Below are 27,047 nucleotides of genomic sequence, written 5' to 3' on the forward strand. Positions count from 1 at the left end.
AGCAGTAAAGCAGCTGCGGTACATCCAGAACGCTGCTGCTCGAGTCCTAACTAGAACCAGGAAATACGACCACATTAGTCCAGTACTCAGGTCTCTGCACTGGCTTCCTGTTGCTCGGAGAACAGACTTTAAAACAGCTCTGCTTGTGTACAAGTGGTTTCATGCTCTTCCACCAAAGTACATATCTGACATGTTGGAGCCCCATGAACCATCTCAAGCTCTGAGGAGCTCAGGGAGTGGTCTCCTGCTTAGGCCCGGAGTCAGGCCTAAACACGGTGAGACTGCGTTTCAGTTTTATGCTGCCAAAATCTGGAATCATCTTCCAGAAGATGTGCGACAATCCTCAACTTTGGCAATGTTCAAATTTAAGCTGAAAACACTTCAACTCAACTGTGCATACAACAATGAAAGTATTTTATCTGCACTCTTCATTCTTAATCTTTTTGTTTGATGGAATCATTTATGGAACCTTATGGAATGATTTTGCCTTTCTTTTCTGTAAATCACTTTGTGAATGACTGTTTGCCCTGCAACCAGTCCAGGGTGTACCCCTCTTCTCACCCAAAGTCAGCTGGGATAGGCTCCAGCATACCCCTAATGAGGATAAGCGGCATAGAAAACGGATGGGTGCCTGGAGTGTGCCAGGGGCCGCAATTTGGACAAATTTGAGCTAGACTGACGACCAGCTCAAGGCTAGACTGCACCTCCGATTCCATCAGTCCATCCATCACCTTTCATTCTTTATCATTTCATTATCATTCATTCACGGTACGCATTCATTTTACAATTTAAAGTGTATGAAATGCAGCAGGAATGCAGCAGGTGTCTGCCCGGATCATGACACATTCCTTCTGTGAAGACTCTCAGTGTTAGATAAGTCCTTCTTTGTTCATGTTAATGCATCAGAATAATCTTTAGTGTAACCTGCACAAGAAAAAAAGCATGGTTGGTTATGGGTGTGAATGTGAGTATGAATTTGTGCTCTGTGCCTGACTAGCGACCAGTCCAGTGTGTACCTTTCCTCTCCCCCAGCCAGCTGGGATGGGCTCTGGTTCATCCGGGCCTCTAAAGAAGAATATATTTTATTAATTGAATTCAAAGTTAAACGAGCGTGTCAATGGAAGATGATTGACTGTAAAAACAACTCTTGTGAACTCTTCTAAAGGTCCACATTAATGTGAATGCTTCGAGGTGGTGTTAATAGCAATCCCCATGCTGTGTTATACGTGGTTTAACACAACAAAGGTGTGAAATGGAATCAGACAAGGCGCTATGAAAAAACGAGGCCATAAATATGAATCAAAGTGTTCTCTTCCCTCTGTTGTGAAAAATACTCATTAAAATTAAGTTCGAGCAACTTATTTGGCATCGTATGCAGTCATCTAACAAACTGAAATTCGCCCTGAATACTGTAACATTCACAGATGCCAGATTATGTGCACGACATAATTGGATGTTTTTGTGGTTTGTTTTGTTTGTCAGGAGCTGTGAAATGATTTTTTCAGTAAAAAAAAAAGTGTATATCTTTCTTTTTTGTTTTCTTCATTTCAAATATCGTAAGTTAAAAAGCAGTTTCGGGGCACTGTGTTTTTTTTACACAGCATTCCAACACTTCACGGAATAAATGGAAGCCCCTTGGCGACTCCACCCACTTGATGAACCAACACAGAAGGGAATCTAGACAGCCAGACAAAGTTGGAAATGATGCACGCCGTATATTACGCGTCATTGAACACCTGCACGCAGTAGCCAGTTTGTAGTCATCACAAACTTTTGATGATCGCACTGAAAGCTGTTCATTTCTAAACTAAATCAATATATTACAATATATACTGTACCACCTGAGCAGCTGTGAATTGTCACAATTTAGGTTGTTTACTGTAACTAACATAAGAAGACGACACTGTAAAATATGTCATCAATCATATATTAACAATCTGCCTGTGATAACTTTAGCACCTTTTTGGGAATTAATCATTGTTTTTATCACGCGTAGAGTACAAGTAATGTTTTTTTCTGCAAAATTTGGATCTTATTTAGTAAAAAAAAAGGATTAATTGGACTATATTGTGATGACATCAAGAGCGTGAGGCTGAGGAGAGGCTGCCATAAAAGGTATACGGGTACAGACAGCGTTGCGTTCGCTTGGGTGACCTCACCTCCCTGGTGAAAGTCACCAGTCTATCCATGACACACGTATGCGTCATCACTTGGAGATGTGTGCGCGCGTGTGTGTGTGTGTGTGTTTGTACATTTATGAGACAGTGTGGAGAGGATGTGTTGAGCTTGTTGTGCCTACGAGGAAATACAAAGCGCAACAATGAATCACCATGTGAGACATACTTTTTTTTTTGCGCCCCTTGTCAATGCAGTAATGCCGCGTTTAACGCAGTTAATTGGTTGCAGGCCCAGATCAAGTAGGATTCCTTATGTAGAAATGGGATATTTGTGCAGAAAACCTGTTTACAACCTTCTAAATACGGGTTTTAGCATTATTACAGCCCTCTAGACATGAAATAACACCCCTATGATCACCTTTACACTCAAATGACCCAATATAGTAGAATAAAATAGAGTAAATAAACCATTCAAGACATAAATAAGACTCGTGTTTGTGTGTGTTACTATAAATGTGACCTGAAAGAGAGGTGGACAGGTGGAGACGTCAGAAGTTCAGAGTTGAGTTTCATCTTTGTGTGAGTAACGGCCACCACTGGAGCTTGTGTTGTTATTAAGGATTTTTATGAGGGATTATTGTGCCTGTTGCGAGATACTTCAAACCTGCAATAAAAGCCTGTTGTTCCGGCGATCAAGTCTGGTGCTTGTGTGTCTTACCAAACATTGCAGTAACACGACTGACACCTGGTGACCGGTGTAGAATACGACAGTTCATCAACGTCTATGAATATCAGTATTTTATTAGTTTATTTAGCCATTGTTATGTTTAGAAATGTGTAATTTGCACATTTGATAAAATATGCATTTTTTTTCTATTAGGCCGTATTCAACCACACAACAACATGATCGGGAAAACCGTGATCACCTATAGTTTGACTATAATTGGCATTAACACCTGTGGCTGTAGGCAACCTCATTATGTCTTTTTTGTAACGCCACAAAAAGGCAATGGTTGCATTTGAATCGTGATTAGTCAATATCCAACAGCTTTATTTACCTCTGCATGCGCTGTAAAATGTTGGTTGTACAACCCCCCTGCTGGTGTGAAATCTATGATGGTAAAAAAAGAAAATACTAAGTTGGTATGTACTGTATAATGAGTTTTCAAATTTAGCAAAAAACAGTCCATCTCCAATTATCGCCTGCTCATAATTTCGTCCCTCTTTGCATTTTAGGTAAATAAAAGCCGTGGCTGCATTTAGGGTAATTTGTAAAAATAAAACCATTTCCTAGACAGAGTTTGTGCACGCTTGCTTTATCTTGTTACAGAATAGTGTTCACTAACACATTCACATATGCATTAAGTGTGTATCAAAAAATAATGACGTTGTTCTGAAGTGGGATTTTGTGAAGGACAGTTACTTTTTGCCAAGATCAGCACCACAGGCGTCAGTGCTGTAAGCCTGAGTCAGCAGTCTGCAGTGAGCGGATGCGCCAAAGTGAAAGCCTTGACTCTATCCATCACAAGTCACTTCATGCAAACGAATAAATAAAAAACGGGAAGGGCTGATATCCTCGAGACATACACTGATTCCTCTCAGTCATACGATACTGTCTATTTCATTTTTTATCAAAGTAATTTTGTACTTAAGATAAGTGGCATGGAAAATGAATGAATGAATGAATGAATATTTTGCACTTGCCAGGTGGGAGCAGTGTGACTTCTCCCTCATGTAGTTATGGTATTTCACAAATCATGTAAATAAATGCATGTTTTTAATTGGGACTTTTTCAATAGACTTTGATTGGAGTATGAGCGAAATAGGCATTATAATGTAGCTTTTCCACTTCAGAGTCAGTTTCGGGGCAGGACCCAGACAAAGCAGCTTCATTGGCTCAGTTCAAGTACTATGCAGATGAGGTGTCACTGAAGGTTCAGCCACATTTCTGAACTCCTCACAGAAGCGCAAGCTCGTAGTTTGTCTCTGCTGCTGCCTTCTTCTGGGACTTACTGTATTTGATGAAAGTGAGTACATTTCCATATGTGTCTGCACAATATTGAAGTTTTTGTGTGTACCCCGGTCATATCTTTATATTGTTTCTGTTGTTTGACTCATGAGGTTTCTTGCTTCTTTTGATATTTTTCTGTCTATTTTGCTTATAGGTCACACATTGATGACCATCATTTAAAAAAAAATTAAATCTTGTAAAGGTTTCCAGGCTAGTTTCTATGTCATTTTCTGAATGTGCACATGGAGCTCACGGTTAGCATGTTACTTACTTACTTACTCATGTCTTGCACACTTATGATCTATTGTGCTTATATAATATTGTATTACACTTTTCTTCCATTGGATCTGGATGCATCTCAGTGTTCATTTTGTTCATCAATTACTTTTTTTCCCCTAACAAAAAACTATAGCATAACTAATCAAAACAAATGCACATTGACGAAAACTTTGAATGAAAATGACAGTTTTGTCAATGAATAAAAATGAGGTGAAAGTGAATTCTAATCATCTAATTTCTTCTTGTAGACGGGTGAGGCAAGTTCGGAGTGTACGCAATCACAACTATTTTAGCTGCATGCAGGGAGAGGGGGGACGGGTGTGAGTTACAGAGGAGGTCCAATCATAATTACTGTCTTTGCAAGGTAGAGCTGTTGGAGTTACTGTATGCTGCAATATTGTAACAAGTCACACGCTGAAATACGTCTACGCCTGGGAGAAAGAAAAAGCAGCCATATGGACATGTTTGACGCTATTGAGAACAAGACACTGTGGAAGCCAGTGGCGGACGATGCATTTCCTACCTGGACCTTAAGCAACGCAGTCCATCTCTTAATACCACCAGTATTACGTCACAATTATGCAAACGATCAAAGTAATGTAATCATGTGTGGAATTACAGAACTGGGGTTGAATACCATTAGTAGTAAAGCAACAAAACTAATTAACCTTTAATCTTCCAATACATCATCTCAAAACAACTACAAACCTTTACACTACAACATCATCTGGAGCAGTTCAGAATCAGGTTTTTATCTAATAACATGGCAAAAACATAAAAATGAAATAAAATACATCACACTCACCACACACTTGTAAGCACTGATCTGGAAGTGGCCAACAAACTCTTTCCCAGGCTGACTTGTCGATAAAATGTATGTACAAACTCATTTATGTGTTCATATAATGCACACAGAGCGATGAACAACACATTCAAGTCCACTGGTATCGTTGAGTGTTTGAGTGTTAGGCATAGGCTTTCAGACGTTAACCTTCAGAGGACTGAAAAAAATGCTGACTTTACTGTACGCCTGCTAGCTGGCGCTGTGAGGCAAATCTGAAATCCGATTGGTAGAAACAGCACCATCGTTAATAGTGTTCAACTGACATAGGCCAGCACTACTGATTTTGAAGGCCCTGGCCAGATTACATTGACATTGCAGCAAGCAGCTAGAAGCTAAAATCCGCTTGGCCAAAAAAATACTCATACACGTACTGGAAGTAGTGCAGTCGAGAGACACGCTACAAAATGAAGACATTAGACTTTTGGGAATAAATATGAATATTAATACAGTTTCATGGACCAAATAGAGTAATCCCTCATTTATCATGGTTAATTGGTTCCAGACCCGACCCTGATAAGTTAATTTCCACGAAGCAGAAAAAAACCCCTGAAAGTCGGATTTCTTTTTTATAAATAGAATATTTTCATAGTTAGAGCATAGAAACTCTGTTAACAACCTTCTAAATACGGTTTTTAACATTATTATAGCCCTCTAGACATGAAATAACATCGCTATAGTCTCCTTTACATTCATATTACCTAATATAATAGACATAATAAAAGAAAATAAGACATATTAGACATAAATAACACATAGCATAGACAGCGTACTTCCCGGTGGCTATTGTCTCATCATTGTAACATTACTGAAACCTAGTGACAAGTGTAGAATACTACATATCAGAACATCTTTGAATGCGTCTTCTGAATGTGTTATTTGTATTTTTGTTCATTTAGCCCTTTTTATGCTTGCAAATGATTAATTTTGGTTAAAAAAAATTAATAAAATGTGCTTAAATGTGCATATTTTTTTTAATAATAGGCAGAAGTCATAGTCCAAAGGGGCGAGGGATGACTGTACAAGAATTTAAGTTATAAACGTAGGTCAGTGCTTCTGATAGTGTTTAGGCCAGCAGAGAAGGCTTTGCTGGCCATGACGGCAAACCATGCAGAGCAGTTATCACCGCTAACTTTAAACTTTAAAGATGCCATACACATTTTTGTTGACTAAAATGTTATGAAATTTAATAATAAATCAATTTAGACGACTGTAGTGACTAAAACTAAAATACATTTTAATAAAAAAACAAAAACAAAACTATGGCTTTAACTAAACTAAAAACTGTTTCCTGATTCCTCCTTTTTAAAAATCCTAAAATGAGTGTTTATTTTGCAGACGTGGCAAATGTCGTGGTAGAGTTTTCACTGGGAACTGACAGAATTCCATTGGCAGGGTGACTACCACGGTTTGGAAATGAACTGCACGAGGTAAGCTTCACATTTTAGGCTCTGTGTGAAAGCAGAGTCAAGAATGTCATTTTACAAAAGCCCCAAAGTATTTATACTGTTAAGTAGGGATGCGTACCAAAACTCGGTATCATAATTGCACCAGTGCAGACGAAAAGTGGTCCGGATTTTGGTCCTGCTCGTTTCTAAATATACAAATTTTTATTTCAGATTTCTTATCAGGTAAAATGTACTTGCTACATGGACAGATAATTTCACAAGTTTTAAGTATCTTTTTTCCTAAAATCTAGCTTTTTTATCTTATATTTGGACAGCCCTTTTTTGCAGTGCATATAATTATAGTTGCACATTACTTACAGACACATAGACTCCAAGGCAGACCCATATTAGAAAGTTAGGTGTCCGGTATGCTTTGTATTATTTAATTTGTCTGCCTAACTGCGTCACAAGCATATTCAATGAATTATTGCGGCCACTAGGTGTCGCAAAAAAAACAACCACCACCCCACTATTATGTTGCACGTGACTATCAGTAGCAGGACCAGCCAAAATACAAAAAAAGTGCCATAGTCTGGAATATACGCTAAATGATACACAACCCTACCATTAAGTAAGACTGTGCGACAATGTTGAGTGCAACATCAAATTACCTGCTCATGTTTTAACCCCCAGAGTTCTACATGCACTTGGCAGTCACCCTCAGCCCCCTGGGCTACCAGTTGACTTCGTCATGTGTCTGAGCCTCAGCCAACGCCGTCCACTTTATCATCTTCTGTCCATGAAACCTACTTTCTGTCATTATGAGCCGACTGACAGTCCACAGAGAACCAGCTTCCACGCTTCACGTCAATCCCTTTGTCTCTCGTCTTCTCCGGCGTCCTCAGAGCGTCGGGGTTGTCTCCAGAGGAATGGCGGCAGCCTCAACAAGAAGCGTGTGGTGTTCGCAGACGCCAAGGGACTGCCGCTAACCGCGGTGCGTCTATTCGTGCCTGATTGCTTCCCCCTTGCTTCTACGCAGCCGATGGATCTGTCCCCAACTAAACATCCAAGCTCAAACAAACCACACCGCCATAAGTATCGTCTGGGATTCCCTCAGCCGACTCTGGACTTGAAAGCCTTATTGTTACGCCTACGAGAGACATATGTGCAGTTGGAAAGCTGCCACATTTCTGAGCACTCCCTCAGCGGCAAAGTGCACATCTTCCATGGCAGCACTGACAAGGCTGTGCACATAAGGGTGACCTTTGACTCCTGGTGGCACCATCATGACATCCCATGCGTCTTCCTGCAACAGCAGCGCTGTGGTGGTTCTAATGTGGATGTTTTTGCCTTTGACTTGAGCTTACCTCTGAACATAGATCCAACGGAGGGGATAGAGTTTTGTGTGTCCTTCAGGCCTGGAGGCGGCGCATCAACGCACTGGGACAACAACAGAGGGCAAAATTACAAAGTGCATGTGGAAAAGGACACTGGACAAGATTACTGTAATACTCCTAAACAGCGGCCACCATCTTGGCCTTCTTACAGGTCCCAGGGTGTACAGAATTCCACTGACCTCAGCATCTTCAGAACAGGTTCACATGTTGACTCGGGGTGGATTGGAAAACACTGTGCCACTTCCTTCAACAGATCTATAAGGACATGTAAATAAACAGTGGTTACTGCTAATACTTATTTGGTGAACTCTGTTCGCTGGGGAAAAAGCCCTATTTCTGTGATCTCAGATACCCTATTATGTGAATAATAATTTTATTTATACTATATAATGCAAGCAGCGTTGAATGGGTCCTCTCACCCCCACACAACTCAGGTTTCACATGAATCAGTGGGCACAAGGGACACAGGACTCCACAGAGGTATCCCCAGCTTGAAGGAAATTAGTTTGTTTAAAATGGTCATTTCCTGTCGCCGCTGGGTGGTGCTGAGGCAAATTCAGCAAGTGGCCTTTGCATAGCTTCAAGGTGTCGTCTTAATCATATGAACGAATGATGAATTCTGATTGGAGCCAAGTAAAAAACGTTTTCAGTTTTAGGGCCAATTGTCAGATTGACCATCAAAGTTTGTCGCCATGCCCCACCCACATCCTCTGGCGTAGGCTAAATTAGTTCCCAATATACCATCGCCTAACTGTCTAGTATGTGTGATTTTACTTTTGGGCTCATTTGGTCACAGTCACTGCGACTAGTTTGTCAAAGTAGGAACCCTGGTTTTTGTACAAAATGTCCGCTTCAAATAAAAATGGCTGATTTTCTGTTTGTTTTGGAACATGGGTTCTTGAGATGATTTAGCGTGTCCTTCCATGATAGACGTCTCCAACAAATTCCGTGATCCTTGAAACTGTTGTGAATAATTAAAAGGAGCGCTCTGAGTGAGTTTTGGGGGTTTGTGTTCGGAATCCCGAAAATATGAAAATTTCCGTCGGGCCTGATGCCCTTGCAAATTTTGGTGCATTTTCGTGCATGTTAAGGCCCTAAAAATGCAAGGAAAGTCCATCCATCCATCCGTCCATCCATTTTCTATGCTGCTTATCCTCATTAGGGTCACGGGGGGTATGCTGGAGCCTATCCCACCTGACTACACCGTGGACTGGTTGTAATTTAAGTAACCTAAATTTGACAAACACACACACACACACAGGTCCTGCAGGGGCCTTCCTGGGAAAATGGCATCAACATGAGACAGAAAGCACACGTACAATTTCAGTAAACAAAGGTTTATTCTAAAAGAAACAAACACCAGCCTCTTTTCTCCTCACACAAAACGGATCCTGCTACTCTTCTCAAACACACTTTGTTTGGCTTAAAGGCTCGGTTTCGCGGTGTCTGTTTCATCTGGTGCGTCGTGCATTCCTGACAGGAAAAGTCATGGAACCGGAGGAAGCTCTAGGCGATATGGCACACACACTTTACATGGGCAAGCTTGTTCCAGGCGTTCCCTGATGGCAGTGAACGCTTCGGAAGATTTATGTGAGAGATTGTCAGAAATAAGGGTACAGGGGCAGTTTATTAATGTCCTTCACTGTGAAGCGTATATTCAAGTACCCAACAGAAATAATGACTGGACACTAAGGTACTTGTTTAGAACTTATCTATTATGATGTATGCTTTATCTCAGCACGTTTGTTGTTTTGCTGGAATTGGGGTCGGCGTGTTCTCACTAAAAATGCGCAGGCCTGTTGGCACATGTAAGGGTGGAGTTATCATGAGATAGTGTAATTCCCCACACATAGTCAGACAGGAGTGTAGTACAGAGGATACCGAAAGCTCATTTTTATCCTCTGAACTTCGCAGGGCTTTTACAGTGGTAGTTATTTTCCCAAAGAAAGTCAACCACAGAGAAAGCATGCTCATTAGGGGTGGGCGGATCGATCCAGATACTGAGTATCAACTATCAAAACCAAGGTAGTTTCAGAATTAATTGTTATTTATTTTATTAGTTATTTTTTTATTTGCACATAAAATATGGTTATGTTTTTGTTGTGTTGTTAATATTGTTCCATTGTTGAGATTGTTATGTCTGCAAATCATTCATTTTTGGTAAAAAAACAATATATATATATATATAATAAATACTTTCTTTCTCCAAAAATAGGCAATTTTTTTCCACAGAAAACACATCTCATTCACAATAGGACGGTAACACTTTTTAAATATGTCATAGTCTTTTGTTTGGCAGTCATCCCTAGCCACTTTGTGCTTCACATTTTACGGCTTCACTCTATCACGGTTTTTCACTCTTTCGTGGTTGAACAGCCTATTATTAGTCCAAAATATGTAAATTTAAGCAAATATTAAATATTATTTGCCTGAATTAATCTTTTTCAAGCATAAAAATGGCTGAATGAACTAAAATACAAATATATGCCATTCAGAGGACTTATTCAGACGCTCCGATATGTAAGATAAGATAAGCCTTTTAGTCCCGCAAGAGGAAATTCCAGGTTTACAGCAGCAGAAGCACAAAAGCACACAAGGGCATATACTGTACAGTGTAAAATCAAGGTAATACAAATCAAGAAGTTATATACACTATTTAAAGCTGTGTACATGTTGATCAAGCCACGGGTTTATTGCACGGTTAATTGCATGGATATTGCACAGTTTATTGCACAGTTATTTTACAGGGTTTTTGGAGCGGTTTTTGCTACGTAGAATGTAGTATTCTACACTGGACACTTGGTGTCAGTAATGTTACTGTAATGTTCGGTGACGCACACGAGCACCAGACTTGATCGCCAGAACAACAGGCTGTTATTGCAGCTACCTCATAACAGGCACAATAATCCATCACAAAAGCTACTGTTGTGGCAGTAACCCACACCAAGCAAAACTCAACTCTGAACCCCCAACGTGATTTCCTGTCCGCGCCACCAGAGCACATTTACGGCAAAACACATGAATACAAGACGTATTTATGTCTTAAATGGCTTTTTTTATGTTATGTCTACTATATTGGGTCGTACAAACAAAAAGGTGGCGTAAGTTCATGCCTGCAGGGCTCTAAGAATGTTAAAAATCATATTTAGAAGATCGTAAACAGGTTTTCATGCTCTATGAAAATATTTGATTTATAAATAAGGAAAACGATTTCACGGAAAATTGGAAAATTACTTACAACCAATTAACTGCAATAAATGAGGGAATACTGTATTGCTATATTGTTAATAAATTCAGGGAAATAAGTCCTCAGCAGGCACAGAAGGGCTTTGGGGGCAAAAAGCCAAAGAATTTGACTGAGAGCCAATAGTAGCTTTTGCTTTTGTGTACTTATTTTGCACAATTGACTTTATTTATTTCAATCAGTTGCATGTATAAAAGGGAATAATTATTTTGTTGACATTGTAACATTGTCTTATATTGTTTGAAAAATTTTAAGTAAAAAGTATCAAGTATCAAATACCAGGCAATACTGGCCCTGTATTTGCTTGGTATGGGATTGATAACAAAATAGGAAGTATCACCCAACCCTAATGATCACTGCTAGTATAAGGAAGTTGTATCAAGCAAACATGTGAACCAGCCAGTGAACATAAAGAAAAAGTTCCATTTTGAATGATGCCTTTTTTGAAAGGAACCCACAACTCTGTATTGAGATCGCTGTTAATGATGACATGCTTTGCTTTTCCTGTCATGCGGCTACCATCCCACAGCTTCACACTGATGACGTATATATTACTCTATTGGTACAGAAATCAGTGTTCTCCGCGTCTTCGCCACACTCTGAACTGACCAACCAACTTCCATAGGCAGCATTTGGCCTCAATGCGGAACATTCCCGCGCATGTCAGGTTCCATTGCAGGTGTTTCTGACAAACGTCTGAGGGTACTGAAAGCTCCAAACATGAGGCGATGGCGGCAGCAGCAGCAGCAGCAGAATAACCTGCTTGGCTTAGGCTGGAAGAATTGGCACATTTTACATGTTCCTAAATGGGTCATCATTTAAAATGGAAATGAACAGGCTTTGTTTTATTGTGAGGAAGCCTTCACACTGTTCACACTGAGCTGCTTCAATAAGTCTGTGCAAAGATAATAACCCTCAGTTTTGTTAAATATACAGGTCTGACAGACAGACCTTTTATGTAGCATACTTGTTATATCATGTTTCCTGATTTGTGCTTTGATTTTGTTCCTTCCGTTTCCTGTTTGGGGCGTAATGCTGCCACCTTACCGCGGATGACAGAATTACGGTTTCATTTCTAATCATACCTGTCAACATTTGAAAGTACAGGAAATTTGCCATAAAATAAAATAAGGGAAATTGCTTCCCCACACCGTCTTTTGTTCATTTATATTCCCTCATTTCTGTTATTTTGTACTTTATTGAAGTAGCACTTCACCAAATCATGACACAAATACTGTATGTTTTATACTGTTGCACTTATGGTGTTTTAATAAATATATACCTCACCTCCATTTCCACTTCAAGGACCAGCCACAATAATAGATAATGTGCAAGTGTATCTAATGCAGTCCTTTTGAGATGCTTATTGTTCTTGCCAATATTATTGAAATAATTCCAAGGGCTGCCTTTAGAGTGAGTGTTCTATTCAACAGAAAGTCAGCAGATAGATGGAATTTCTTTTATTTTTTTTTATTTTGCAACTGCAACTTTGAACTAATGATGCACACCGTCTTAATGTTGTCTTAAATAGTCATGTTCATCTTTAACTATGACAAGATGGCCACATAAGTAATATATATATTACATTATATTAGTGTTTTAAACATATTATTAAATAAATTAGTCCATTATGAGCATGTGTGACATCAGTTTTACTACAACCAGATGTGTACACGACACAGCACAACATGATGTACCAAATTGCAGTGACTGGAATCTACTACTACCTGCAGTCATTCTAAATATTTGTGTTTCTGGATGGGTCATTTTGAGGAATCAGTTAGATTACATTTGCAGACGATCTCACTTGCACAGGTGGCCTGGCAGGTGCTCATGTTCGGGGTTCCATGGCGACCGGGCAAAACACTCTGCAGTCTTCCTGTCACACTCGCAGATGAACATCTCGCATTTGTCGTTTTTATCTGAAAATACGGACATTGTGAATGTAAAGAAACTATTCAACAGGCAGATCTCTTTGTTTCGATCCACTTACTGCCACAGGTGACCTTCTTGTTGTCCTCATCACAACTGTAGTAATAGTGTTCAGTGTACGGGTTGTCAAAAATGGGCCAGCACTCTGGGTGCCGCATGGCTTCACTGTAACACTGGTCGTGCACATAGCAGCACCTGTAAAGGTAGAAGACGATGTGATGCAGGCGTCAAAGTTGCTTGGGGTCTGACAATGAAGCAACACTGGAGCCCGACCTATCCAGCTCATCCACAGGCGTGCCCGAGCCACCCTTTCCACAGTAGCAGCCATAGTCGGCGTAGTCAAAGACAGGCCAGCTATCAGGCATCACACACAGGATCATCTTCCTGAACTGGCTGAGAGACTTGTAATCGAGGGACTGAGCTGAAAGGCATAACATGAACGTGGTCATGGTCTCCTCACAGATGTACAGGATTACTTCACAAACCACTGTAGTCACTTGTAGCGGAGCAGCTACTTACCAACAGAGAGGCTTAAAGCCAAGAGAAGCAGAGCGTGGAGGGCGTTCATCCTGACAGCCTAAAGGTTAGTTACAGTTGCACCGACTCTCACATCAGACCACCTTTATATACCGTAGTCAAGGACCTTGGTATCTGCAATGTCAGCTGTTCATACGGCACAGGGTCGCACGCCTCACAATGCACAAAGACTTCAACATATGTATGGATAGTTAGTGCCTCTCACATGGTGTGGACCCTCTGAATTCGACTAAATGTGTTTCATATTCTGTCTGGAGTGGGGTTGTGGTGCAACACATTCTCACAGGCAGGTATAAAATTATCAAGGAAATGCTAAAGCAATATATCGCAATCCTACATTCGAACAGAATCATCAACTTCAAGGAATCTGCATGCATACAAAATAATATACTATGTAATAATAACAATTAGTACACAATTTTCATTGGTAAATGACTAATTTATATTATTTTTTTGGCATGTAACACTTTATTATAGTGATGAGCAGGATGTGAATGACGGGAGCAGACCCTTTTTCAGTATGAACAAGCCGTTTTTCCTTGTCATTTTTGCTGTCAAAGCCACACGTGATTGATGAAAATATGTAGCACTGTATGAGTCGACACGAAGCAGAAAGGTAGAGGGAGGGGTTACACGCAAGCAAGCTGCAAAGGTGAGGAAAATGAGCAGCAAGAAACAAAAGCTGAGGCATTTTTGTGTTAGTCTGAATGCTAATCTTCACTTGCGAAAATTGTTACCTGGATGCCGCTTTTAGTTTGGCACAATTTAATTTATATTTTGTTGTGTAATGTTGCGTACGAATAATACACACAATCACATTGGACCTGTTTGTCTAATGGGGATGGGTCTTTGTTTTTGTGTTTTATAATTATTTATTTGTTGCAATCTGTTCCATGATGAGCATGTAAAAAGAGCCATATAAATATTTGACATAGTTACATTTTTAGATTTGAAATTAACATTACACATATTTTGGTAAGAAATCAACTTAAGCAACACAAAAATCCGATGACCCGTTTGGGAGCCGAGGCTAAGGAGTCGGTTCTCAAAAAAGAACCGCACTTCCCATCACTGCATCATTAGGTATTGCACGTTGAACAATCGGTTGCTTGATATTCCGTAGGAAGCCTGTTACAGCTGACGGAGGGTGAAAGGTCGACTATACCTTGGCCAGACAAGTGCAAAATGATACCACACCAGCTGCACCAGTATCAGGTATGTGAACCACTAAGTTACCAGTTACCAAACACTATGTTGGCTTTTTGAAAACAGTGCTTAACTTTTTGTTGGATATCCTACTAAACCATCATGAGAACAGGTAGCATGTGCTGTTTGTGTTTTGTTTTTTTAACATTTTGATCGATGAAAAGTGAAACTTTCCATTTTGACCGGCGCCAAACCTCGCAAGACAACCTATTAAACAGCATAACTCCATTAAACAACTGCAGGATGAAGAGGACACTGGAGGTCAGGTGCCATCAGCTATAGATAGCTAGATTGGCTTTTTATCGTGGCCAGCCTAAGGCACACTTGTGCAATGTTGTCTAATCAGCATCTTTATTTGCCACACCTGTGACAGACAGATTTGCGCACAATACTTGAGAGAAACGGGCTTTACTGGATGTGTACATAGAAAAAGTTAGATCTGAGTTGAGCTCATGAAAGATGAGAGCAAAAACAAAAGTGCTGCGTGTATTGTTTTTGTTGAGTGTAAATACTTTATTGAACCCGAGGGAAATTCAAGCATCCAGCAGCTGAGGTAGATTTACAGGTAAGCAGAGGAAGCACAAGATAAATAACGCAGATAAGGTAAAAATAAGTAGTGGTGAAACAGTGCATCAGTCATCAGTCCCTGAATGTAGCGTCATTAAATCCTTAGTTCAGGCAGTTCAAACACACATATGTTATTTTTATTTGTGTGTGTGTGTGTGTTTGGCTTTATGTCAGTGGAGCTTCACAATGGGAGAAAGAGCAAATGTTGATTTCAATAAAAGGGCTTTGTGAGAAAAGAATGTGTTTGCACCTGTGAGACAGTGTGTGAAAAATTGCTTTTAGATGAACATATGTTTTTAACACCAAACAACATTTCAGAAGGTGATCTTTAATAAAAGGAGTGACAATGGCAGCATAGTTCAAAGGGTATGCAACAGTTTGAATGTCTTACTTTCTCATAAATCATTTGCTTAGTGGCCTGTGGAATACAACAGAAATATATTAATAAATAACAGCAATAATAATATCAAAGAGTGGCATATAACAATGACTAAAATTCAATAAAACTCATGAAATAAGGAGTTATTAATACTGACTGGGTAACTTGTGCCCCTTCATACATGGAAATGTCTGTAAGTATATTCATTAATAATTAAACGTCATTTTTATTTATTTCTCCAGAAGCATTCATCAAGCATACTGGATAGTATAGCAGCTTATTTGTTGCTCTGTAGAGCTCCTTTCAAAATCCTGGAATGTGTTTGTACTGTTACCAAGAAAAAGTGTGATGTCATTATTACTCTTATTGTGCAATGATATATCAGTGTAATGACGACGAATCCCGTGAAACTTTGTGTCTCCGTATGCCACAGGATGAAATGTTTTCAAAGATTTCGGAGGGAAAGTTCTGCTGCAGCACACAACCTCCAAAATATATATTTTTCTACTGTACATTTTCTCCAAAATCCTAACAAGTTCCCGTGACTTTACTGTGCGCACGTTCTACATTCATATTGATCATTGTCGTGCAAAATAATACAAATACCAGTCCTAAAGTGTGTCTCTAAAAATAAGAAAGTGAAACTTATCACATAACCAACCTACAGTAAATCAAATATAACGTGTTATGCTTCATAATGAGTGTTGTGCCATTCTCACTAAACACACGCTAAAAATGCAAAGGAATAACAACAGTGGAGGGCTACTGCAGTGCAATATCTCTCTTGCTTTAACGACACTTTCTTTTTCTGACATTATCATGATAATGGAGACGGAAGTCGTTTTCAAAAGATATCTGAAAACACTGTGTCCAGCTTCATTTCTAATATGCAGATTTAACACTACCACGCCGAACCGTCACTGTTGTGCCCTCTCAATTGCTGCATTCCACAAAACTGGGGCGTAAGAAATGTCTCCAACTACAGGCGCCAATCCCTACCTCCTGTGCACCGAAAAGCAGTAATCTAACGTCACACATGTTGGTGCCCACAGAGACACAAACTGGTGTGTAGACATGTTGCTATATGCACTCTGCTTTACTTATTCAGTGAACTTACTAAGGCTTCTAAAAATATTAGGTTGTCAGGACGGCTGACAGTCAAATTACTCTCACAATTATTCTCACTCATCAGCCATAATGTGTTTACCTCTCTGAGTTGCCATCAGTCTTGAATGTCTCATATGGTTACGAAGCAGGTAAGATTGCAAAGAAAAGTAAATTATGGGGTTACTAGCCCCTTTATATTTCCTTTTTAGGTAGTACTATGTGTAAAAGAGAATGCAGGGGTGTGAGGTTTCATACTCCACACCAACTACCGTATTTTCCGGACTATAAGTCGCTCTGGAGTACAAGTCGCATCAGTCATAAAAACGCATCATGAAGAGGGAAAAAAACATCTATAAGTCGCATTTATCGGTATTTATGATGGACTGTAGCTGAAATAAGTACGGGTGTCCCGATACAACTTTTTCACTTCCAATCCAAGACCGATATTGCAGCTTCGGTACCCATATCAGCACAGATCAGACATATGTTTAATTGCTTATTTTGTAGTGTGGAATGAAAAGGTCAAACTCAAACAGAGAACAATAATCAGCAACAGTTGATACGCGAAAAACAGACCCATTTATTTATTAAAGCATGTAGTGTATAGTTTTATTCACAACGTAGTGGCGGATAGGCATAATATAGCAAGGCCCGCGGTGCTGGTCATCTTTCCTCTTATAGCTAATTATTTCTTGTCATCCCATATTAAGGCTGCTTCAAATGCTCGATGAGTTCGGTCGTACTAAACTTCTCCAGTGCTGTGCCCCCACAGGAAACTTGTGCGTGACAAGTGTTGCTCTCAGCTGCAACGTCTTTTTTGGGCTTTACCAAAAAATACACATGGCCGTCATCACTCTTACTCGACGCTTAAGACGTTAGCACATGCTGTTGTTGTGATCACATGGGCTGCTGGGGCGGAGTCTGACTGCAACACGAGCGCATCTAAATCAATTATCGCGGCCACTAGGTGTTGCCAAAAAAATAAAAAAACACACACCCCACTTGAACTTCAAGTTGGCACATGTTAAATTATATATACATATATATTTGGACTTTGTCGCAGGACCAGCCACACTATGAAAACAGTGCGACTTATAGTCTGGAAAAATACGCTATCTGTATTTTATACATCTCATGAGTGCAAACATCAAATTATTTGCTGAGTTAGCTGCAGCTTACTAGAGTATATACAGTATGTTACGGCTCTGATGGGCTATTTTGTGGGATCTCTATATAAGAGAGGCCGATGAGTGATCAGCCTAAACAGACAAATACAAGTACTTAATACCTAAGTGCTTTCAACAATAATCATTTGTGAAATAGTGATACGAGTGGTGACTTTGCCCACAAATTGTAAAAGGTTGATGCATGATCACGTGACCATTTTTATCTCATGGAGATCTTTTCCGAATCATGTTTTAACGAGTGTTCTTGCATGTCTCATCCACAATATTTTACTACAGTACTTGCTGAATGAATTATTTGACATATTTTTTGTTAGCTTGTGTCTAACTCACTCCACCGAGGAAGGCCATTCAAATGAGTTAACTAACAAATGGATTGTATAGTCAATTAAAGGTGGTGATGACTGGTATTGCTTGAGCCAATTTGTCAATGCACCGGGCGTGGTCTTTGGTCAGATGGGTTTATATAGTAAAGTGGTGACATACTTCTTCTTGTAGCGATGTGTGGCGCTGAGTACCATTACTCCATCCTGCAACCAAAAGAAAAACAAAAGCCATCATTCATTCTGCAGCTAGTATATACAGTATCTGGGATATTAGAAAATAACTGTGTAAGTATTGTGTATAAAATGTTATTCATGAGAGATCAGCGGGAAGGTTGTGCGAATTAACAGTAAAACATGCTTGGAATGAATTATTTTGCCAAAACAAGCAACTGAATCATGTTTTTGGTAAAGAAAACTTTATTACTCCTATTAATGTACAACGTACAAACAGTGTTCAGCTGTTTTCTCATTTTGGCCTCTCTCATATGTTTGAATATTACAAAAACAGTGTGGTCCTGCTCACTTCTATCACTTCTTCACTTCATTCCTAAATTAAAAACTCAGATCATACTACCTTAAAAGCTGGCTTTTTACTGGGTTTTGTGTGCACAACCTCAACCTGCCAGCTCCACATTTGGATGTTGTACCAGGACGGGAACAGATATGTCGTCATTAATCTCAATGTCTGATTGTAAGATTGCGTGTTGCTGTGTGAAAGTTCACACACTTACTGACGCAAGCACATAAAGTCTGCATCTACTGTTAAGGCTCTAATACACCAATTTTTTGGGATGTCTGCATGAAAGAGGCCAATGGCAGAAGTTACTATAGGCAGAGGTTAGTATACTATGTACTACTGAATATACTATATTATACTTCCATTTCTTCAAGGTTAGCATGTCTGTTAGTGTATGTATTCATGCTTGAATGATGCTGGCGCCAGCAACTCATACAGTTCTTTGTATAAGTAAGTAAATAAATACTACAGGTTCTCAATAATACGTCAAATCACAGGGTCGTAAAAAAGTGTCTGTCCCCTAGGGAGGGCATGACAGAAAATAATGACAACCACTGATTTAAACATTCAAGTGTTTTTTGTGCATGTGGTTTAAAAAGTAAATACATTAAATACATTTTAAATGTCAAAAAAAAAAAATTAAGTATCAATACATCGTTCTGGAAGCTGGTCTGTGTCATTTAATTTGCATGTGTGGCGTTTTAGGATTGTTATTGAATTCAGCAGTCTTATGGTCAGGGGAAAGGTGTTTCAGAATCTTGCTCCTCACACTGTGAACCTCCTGCCAGAGTAGAGCAGAGAGAACAGTCCATGTTGTGGATGTGTCTATTGGGGGTCTACTTCCACAGAAAGTGTAAGTCAACATGTGGCTGGAGAGATGCAATTGAAACCTAAAGTTACATCAGAAACCATTAAAAAATGAAAACAGACATCATAGAGCTTGAGGATAAACAGCATGTAGAGGTTGTTTGATTTAGCTCACATTTTATCTTCTTTTGAATGTATAATTCATCATTTTACCCAGCTCTTGCTCAATTGTTTGATCATAGTTACATATTTGTGATCAAACACCTGTTTCGCTTTGAAGAAAAAACACACTTTACCGGCACTGACGAAGCCAAGTGGAAAAGTGTCTGTCTGAGCAGCTGGCTACTGATACGGAAAATACTAAGAGTGACTCAGCTGGGAATGTGAGAGCATGGAACAAGTGTGTCTATGTTTATTTAGTTTTTCTTTCCTTCCTTTTTTCCTGTCATCAACTGTGCTATTTTTATCTTGGCATGTAAGATTAGTTTATTTTTCTGGTCATCTGCTTCAAAACAACAACAACAAAAACAATTCCCCGCAGGAAGTAGACCGTACCTTAATGGAAAGAGCGTAGAGATGGTTGAGCATGACATGGTTGGGCTCTGGCAGGAGTGCAGGGTCACACTGGGCACAAAACATTTGAAAGGGTAAATCATTGAGGCTGCACTTCTAACAAATCTTTAACTACGTGTTCTCATTTAGCAAGACATTAATTATTGTGGTTGTAGTTTGAAAAGGTAGTACAAATAGGGTAAAGATGACCAGTAAAGTCACTTTACACTATTTTAGTATTTGGAAATAGTACTTGAATTTGCAAAAAAATCTGCCCATTTTAACCATGCTTAAGATTTTTTTTCGTTAATTCCCATGGAGCATTTGGAAGTGAAATTTCCTGGAATTTTGCGAGCTTTTCCCAGTATGATGCTGTGCAGTACCTTCTGAGCATTATTAAAGAATCTCTTTTGCTGTAGCTCTTAATGGGTATCATTAGATTGTGCAGGTGTACCTAATGAGGTGGCTGATGAGCCAATATTGCTTGTGCATTGCTAATTGATCAATGTTTCCCACTGGGCCGCAGTCTATTTGTGGTGGTGGTCGCTGTCAAATTAGCATTATTTGCCATGACACGTGCATGTAACTGTAACGGATGCTGTAGGAGAGAGGAATAATGTTGTGAGAGAGACAAAAAGTGAGTAAAATACATGAAAAGCAAATCAAATGTTTAGAAATGCAAATGAAGTTTCTTCTGATGCTTCTTTAAGGCACACAGTGGCACCCTCTGCTCGTTGAGAAGAGCAATACATGCCGTCATGACAGTCTCCGCAAAGATCAGAAAAACTAGATTTTCCGCTGGTCACTTTTTGAGAAAGAGAGTATCCAGACAAGTCTGAACACTTGCTAAATATTGTGACAAATTCTCTATGTTGGCAACACTGATCCCTTCTGCTACATCTTCTTACTTGCTGGCAGACCAGGCGCGTATGAGGTGTGCTAAAAAGCGGAGTTTGGAGCTTCAAAGTGGACTTGTAACGACGAGCTCCATTCACATACAGTAATGTGTTTATGAGCCACATCTATTTGTGGCGGCCTGGCACAAATAAATGAACGTATAGGAAACACTGATGATACAGACACTGGATCCCGATTTCTCTTGTACAAAACATCAGCAGAAGGCACAACTTTACCAATTAACAAACTGATGACTTTAACTGTGCTGCTCTTGCAACTTACAGATATTCCAGTATCTTTATTGAGGATGACCTGGAGCAGGTGTGGTGGAAGTATAGGTGGAGACTTAAACTTTTCCTCTTGTTTTGGAACGTAAGCATCCTGGTGATACGGCCCGGGTGGAGAGCTGGACAGGTCTAATGACGGAGGAGAGGAAGCATGTGTCGAGTAGTTAAAGTTCATGACATCCTAAATACTATTACGGTATAGTTGTATCTGACCAGGATACGACAATGTTTTAAGTGCAGAACATTTGCTATCTCCTTTGATTTTTACTCAAAACAAGGTTTAACAACTTCCTCACACTCTTAAGTGCTTTTTGTCTACCTGCATATTGGAATGCAGGGGAGTAAACACACCTGACATGTCGGAGCATTTCTGCGAGTCCACCATGAGAGCGTCAAACACCTCAAAGTCAGTTTTCTTCACCTGGATGATATTATTGACTGTGCCCAGCTGACTGGTTACAACAGGCTGTCAGGGAAAGATAGATCATAATATAAAAAACCCGAAAACAAAACAATAATAAAAAAAAGGAATGTGAAGAAATGGCTTTTTACTGCTTTTCATCACCGACCTCAGCTGGGTCATGAGTCCACTGGCCGTCCACGTAAAACTTGTACTGGTGTTCCCCTTCAGGGAGTCCCACAATGGTCACAAAGGTGTTCTGACTTTGACAGATAATGAGGGAAAAGCAACAAGAAAGAGAGAAGTTAAGCACTTGAAATTCTCATAGTGAGCTCAGGACATCTCGTCACCTTCTAATCAGAGGAATCTTATTAGCCCAGTTGTTGAAGGATCCAGACAGGTAGACCTCCTTGCCATCACCAGTCCAGCGAAAGACAGTTGGACGGTTTAAAGTTGGCCCTTTGTCTTCCGCTTCTAAGTCTTGCCATGCAAGGAACTCTTCTTTCTCTAAGGGAGCCTGCAGTGACCATCAAGCCAAAGTTAGCTATTCAGTTTCACACCTTTTTGAGCAACGACAGAATTTAAATTGCTACAAATAAGATAAAATGAATAAATGGTCCCGGGTTTGCGACACTTTTTACTTCAGCGAGACTTGCTCGAGAACTAGTTACATGGACGTGGCGGAAGCATACGTAGTCGGGCATAGCTACACTGACGAAGAGCAACATCGCTACCTCTCGCCATCCACGATCTCCCGCCCTTCTACATGTCTAACAAGCGCAAGGCAGGCTCCCGTAATGGCAGTGAGCCAAAGAAATGAAAAGCCATAGAAATGAAACCAGACATTGCAAAAATGCTCAGGAAAAAGAGAAACACTGATCAACATTGGCTGCATTTAAGGTCCGACCCGCTCAACCGCTGTAAACATAAGATAATAAACATTATTTCCTTGAACGTGTATCTTTAAACATTTATTTCTGTGTCCCATCCATTCATTTTCTATGCCGCTTATCCTCATTAGGGTCGCGGGGGTGTGCTGGAGCCTATCCCAGCTGACTTCGGGGCGACAGGCGGGGTACACCTTGGACTGGTCGCCAGCCAATCGCAGGGCACATATAGACAAACAACCATTGACACTCACATTCAAACCTATGGACAATTTAGAGTCGCCAATTAACCTCATTTAATTTTTTTGTTGTTGTTTTTTTAAATGTCTTTCATGTGCTCTGTGTATGTTGTGAATGACTTTGGTTGTATTCAGGCTTAAGTTCCATCTTCTACTAAAATTCGATTTTCATAAAGGACGGAACTCTTATTTTTTTTACACCAAGGACCTCCTCTATACGCACAAAACAATTGGCACGTTTGCTAAGCACACACTAATTTGTTTTACTGCTATAACAGCACTCATTGAGGGTCCGTAGTGTGCCTCTGTGATGTAAAGACTTGACCTACTTTCATGTCTTCCCCATGGAAAATATCTGCGTCCTCTGGGCTGTCCATCAGGATTTTGGGCCTCTCGCCATCCTTTGTGCCCCTGCTGTCCCGCCGCAGGGCCTTCTCCCCGTGGCCCATTGCGGCCCTCTCGCTGCTTGTGTTTCCCATTCCGTCAACTCTGTGCTGATTCCTTCAAGGTCACTGACACTGCAGAGTTTAAAGGAAAATGAGCATCTCAAGAAAGGGACGTGCAACTCCTGACAGGTTGTAAGTTAGCTTACTCATCATTAATTGCTGTGACTTTAACAGTACAGTCATGGAATGAATTAAATTCAGTCCGTTGCAGCATAACAATAAACATTAGATAAAAATCCAAACACACATGAACTGCACCCATGGGATACTTATAATACTGATTTTAACTAATATCTTCGTAATGATAGGATTCTTGATCTTGTTCTCATTAAAGTCTGCAAGTGGTTGTGGTTCTAATCCCTGCAGCTAACACATCAACCACCCTGTTATGCTGACCACAAAAATGATCCTGACATAACATTATTGCAACAATATACTTGCACTAACCGTGTTCATCTTCCACTACTGCATTAACAAACAAAACACTAGTGACCGCATTCGAGGTAAATGATAGCTGCAAGCCAGTGTAGATTAATTTCCATAATATACTAAATAGTCTTAACATAAACGCGTGTTGCAAAACATGAAGACTTAAATGTACCGTTAGAAGTGTAGCAGCAAGCTAGCGTCTAACGTTGAGCATTAGCGTATGGTACCATTTTGTGCCATTATCTAGAGGCTGTTTTACAAAAATATCAAACGTACAATCAGACGGTACGTATGTTAATGTACCTGTGCATGTATTGTAATGATAGAATCCTGCGTATTAGCGCTTTAGTCGCATTTCACCCGAACACAAACATAAACATTTGACCTGCACTTCCTACATCATGCGCATGCGCAGTAGTTTATCCAAGCAATAACGATCGCAGTATTTCACAAGGTTTTTATTATTATTACTGCAATAATAATTATTATTATTCCGTTAATGCTTTGATTTTTTTGTGTTGTGTCACTGCGTTTTCGTTATCTTAAAACAAATACTTCAGTCGAAATGTCAATGACATGTAATGTGTATATTTGACACTAGATGGCAGCATAGGTAAAGTTGCACCCCATGAGCGACGCGGGTGGTTCCTAAACTTTTTACAGTCACGTACCCATTTAGACGTTTGACCTGAAGCCATGTACCCCCGATTTATGAACACTTAAAAAACATAACCCTTTTCATTTGAATTAATTGTAATATTTACCATAATAAATTGGTTAATCAATTTTATAGTAATTCCAAAAATGTATATTTTGCATGGCCACATATTGATAACGTTGAGCACTGATAAATACATAAGTAATCGCATACATAAGTAATTTTATTCACGTACCCCCATGACAATTGGCGTACCTCACTTTGGGAACTTAGGTGGTACGCAATGATTTTTCTTTAATTCAAAATAGAAATCTAATTTTAATAAAATATGAAAACACAAAGCAGAAAAAATTAATGTGTATTTGTCCGTAAACTGTTTTACTGTTTGAAAAATAAAAGGCTGTTTGGTCGCCTTTATCGTGTTTCGTTAAGCATGGATTTGACCAAGAGTGGGCGGATCCGTCCAAATGTCGATGGTGTTGATATCAATGGCTGTATCAGTAGCCTAATTACATCTATATTTCTCAGTTACCGTGTGGTTTTGTTGGGCAAAGAGCCAAAGGATTTTGAATGAGAGTCGAAATTAGTTCGTTTAATTATTAGTTAGTTTTGCAGTATTTCAGTATTGACGTCATTTTTAAAAAATGTAAAAAAAAAATGTAAAAAATGTAAGTAAAAAAAAAAGCTCCAGGATTATGAAACACTTATAATTAGACATATTATGTTACACTGCAACTCCACTGTATTGAATATAAAACTCTGTGGCAACTAAACTTGAGAAAATGCCTTCCAGAACATGTTCTATAGCAGCTATTATCAATATAATCCAGGTGGAACAATTAAATGCGCGCCTGTTGTTTGTCCTCAGTCGGGGTGCAGGTCATTACAGTCTGTTACATCCTCCCTCAGTTGGCAGAAGAAAGCTGCAGCAGCGGTGAAAGAAATCATTCTGTCATCTTTGTTTTGCTCGGCGCCCACTATTAACTAACGATACCAGTTTTTCCTCAACACTATCATGTAATGACGAGCCCCCGGACGGCCCTCCAACATCTTCCGGACGCAGGGGGAGCGTGTAAACTGCGGTCTTTGGCACATAATGAGCTCAATTAAAAGAAGTGTCCAGCAGGGAAGGATGGACATGAAGGTTAGCTTTCACTGGACCATTTAAAAAGCAAAACCCTCTGATATCCAGAATGCCACAACAGACCCAATTTCCAGGCAGAGATGCTGCTGTTAATAAAAGTTTATTTTTCTCTTGCCTTCACAGACTTTATTCCCTTTTTAAAGCCTCGTTATATTGCTCGTTTCCACCCAGATGTAATGAGACCCAAATGAGAATGGTAATTACTGGTTTATTGTGCATGATTTTCTTCAAGTATGAGAGATACAGAGCTTTTTGTCACCCAAAGAATACGTGTCAGCTTGTTAGAAAGCTGCCTGCTTTAAGCAAGTGGTTGTGCTAGATGCTGGAGGTGGATGTGATGGGGGGGTTGTTTTTTGTTTTGCTTGTGGAGGTGGTTCTAAAAATATAGTATTGCTTTGGTTGGTGTCAATTATGATAATGTATGTGGGGGGTGGTGACATGACATGAATGATATGAATTTTGTTGAGAGTTGACTTTTTACAAGGTCTCAATAAATTAGAATATCATGTAAAAGTCATTCGAATTCAGGGGTTAAATTCAGACTAAGAGGCTAATGAAAGGCTCAAGAAGGTCCTTTACTTTTTTATATTTAAATTTTTTTTTGAGCTACTGAAAATGGAGGTTTTATTAGCTGTAAGCCACATGTAGAATCATCCAAATTATTTAGAAATGAAGAAATGCTTTGCATTCTTGAAATATTTCTCGGTGCGTAGTGAATCTACAGCACGGGGTGTCAAATTCATTTTAACCGTGGGCTGCATCGCAGTTCCGCCTGTAACTGTGAAACCATATACTGTATAATCACCTCATGATATTGTTAATTGCACATTTGATTCTTTACTCACATTATTTACATTAAAATCGGACGCCAAGGTACCAAGCAGAAACTAGTGTACAACTATGACATAATCCATTTTAAATTAGGTTTAACTCCAACTGCATGCAATACAAATTTTCTGTCAAAGAATAAATAAAAGAAATACATACTACAATTGAAAAGTAAGTCCCCATTTTTAAGTACTTGTAATTCATTTCGGAACTATAATTCTTACAAGAAATGAACATGAGAAGACAGTGTATTGCATGGAGTTTTATTTAAAATTCAATATGTGCGCCAGCATTCGCCACCAGTTTCTCAAGCCGCCTGGGAGCCGCAGTAACTGATTTCACAAGGAACTCTTGTGGATGGAAGACATTACTTGTCGTATTCGCCCTTCAAGTTCTTCCAAAGTCGTTCGTTTGATGAAATAGACTTGCTCCTTTAACCAA

The 27,047-nt window shown here is 39.6% G+C and overlaps 3 protein-coding genes across 3 annotated transcripts; 1 reads left to right on the forward strand and 2 right to left on the reverse strand.

Moving 5' to 3' along the window:
- Positions 1-7,132: 7,132 nt before the first annotated feature.
- Positions 7,133-15,666, reverse strand: LOC129169848 (phospholipase A2-like). The gene is made up of 6 exons (XM_054756705.1): positions 13,729-15,666; positions 13,483-13,630; positions 13,271-13,404; positions 13,085-13,199; positions 8,213-8,288; positions 7,133-8,076 (listed from the first exon to the last, which is right to left on the reverse strand). The coding sequence occupies exons 1-5, from the start codon at positions 13,775-13,777 to the stop codon at positions 8,234-8,236; spliced, it is 501 nt and encodes a 166-aa protein (XP_054612680.1). The 5' UTR covers positions 13,778-15,666; the 3' UTR covers positions 7,133-8,076; positions 8,213-8,233.
- ppp1r3c2a (protein phosphatase 1 regulatory subunit 3C2, duplicate a) lies at positions 7,388-8,211 on the forward strand. The gene is made up of 2 exons (XM_054757753.1): positions 7,388-8,107; positions 8,185-8,211. Exons 1-2 carry the CDS (start codon positions 7,388-7,390, stop codon positions 8,209-8,211), a joined length of 747 nt encoding a protein of 248 aa, XP_054613728.1.
- A 165-nt stretch (positions 15,667-15,831) lies between the features above and the next one.
- Positions 15,832-24,397, reverse strand: prkab1a (protein kinase, AMP-activated, beta 1 non-catalytic subunit, a). The gene is made up of 8 exons (XM_054756704.1): positions 24,280-24,397; positions 23,431-23,619; positions 22,326-22,492; positions 22,145-22,238; positions 21,927-22,041; positions 21,571-21,704; positions 20,395-20,463; positions 15,832-18,719 (listed from the first exon to the last, which is right to left on the reverse strand). Exons 2-8 carry the CDS (start codon positions 23,578-23,580, stop codon positions 18,642-18,644), a joined length of 807 nt encoding a protein of 268 aa, XP_054612679.1. The 5' UTR covers positions 23,581-23,619; positions 24,280-24,397; the 3' UTR covers positions 15,832-18,641.
- Positions 24,398-27,047: the final 2,650 nt, after the last annotated feature.

Source organism: Dunckerocampus dactyliophorus, chromosome 17 (assembly GCF_027744805.1).
Source record: "Dunckerocampus dactyliophorus isolate RoL2022-P2 chromosome 17, RoL_Ddac_1.1, whole genome shotgun sequence".
Classification (NCBI taxonomy): Eukaryota; Metazoa; Chordata; class Actinopteri; order Syngnathiformes; family Syngnathidae; genus Dunckerocampus; species Dunckerocampus dactyliophorus.

Coding starts and splice junctions, on each gene's coding strand:
- ppp1r3c2a (XM_054757753.1), top strand. CDS start 7,388: ATGTGTCTGAGCCTCAGCCAACGCCGTCCACTTTATCATCTTCTGTCC. Junction 8,108..8,184: donor ACAGAGGGCAAAATTACAAA/GTGCATGTGGAA, acceptor GCCTTCTTACAG/GTCCCAGGGTGTACAGAATT.
- LOC129169848 (XM_054756705.1), bottom strand. CDS start 13,777: ATGAACGCCCTCCACGCTCTGCTTCTCTTGGCTTTAAGCCTCTCTGTT. Junction 13,631..13,728: donor GGCTTTAAGCCTCTCTGTTG/GTAAGTAGCTGC, acceptor TATGCCTTTCAG/CTCAGTCCCTCGATTACAAG. Junction 13,405..13,482: donor CCTGTGGATGAGCTGGATAG/GTCGGGCTCCAG, acceptor CTACCTTTACAG/GTGCTGCTATGTGCACGACC.
- prkab1a (XM_054756704.1), bottom strand. CDS start 23,580: ATGGGAAACACAAGCAGCGAGAGGGCCGCAATGGGCCACGGGGAGAAG. Junction 22,239..22,325: donor AAGATTCCTCTGATTAGAAG/GTGACGAGATGT, acceptor TATCTGTCAAAG/TCAGAACACCTTTGTGACCA. Junction 21,705..21,926: donor GAAATGCTCCGACATGTCAG/GTGTGTTTACTC, acceptor CTCCGTCATTAG/ACCTGTCCAGCTCTCCACCC.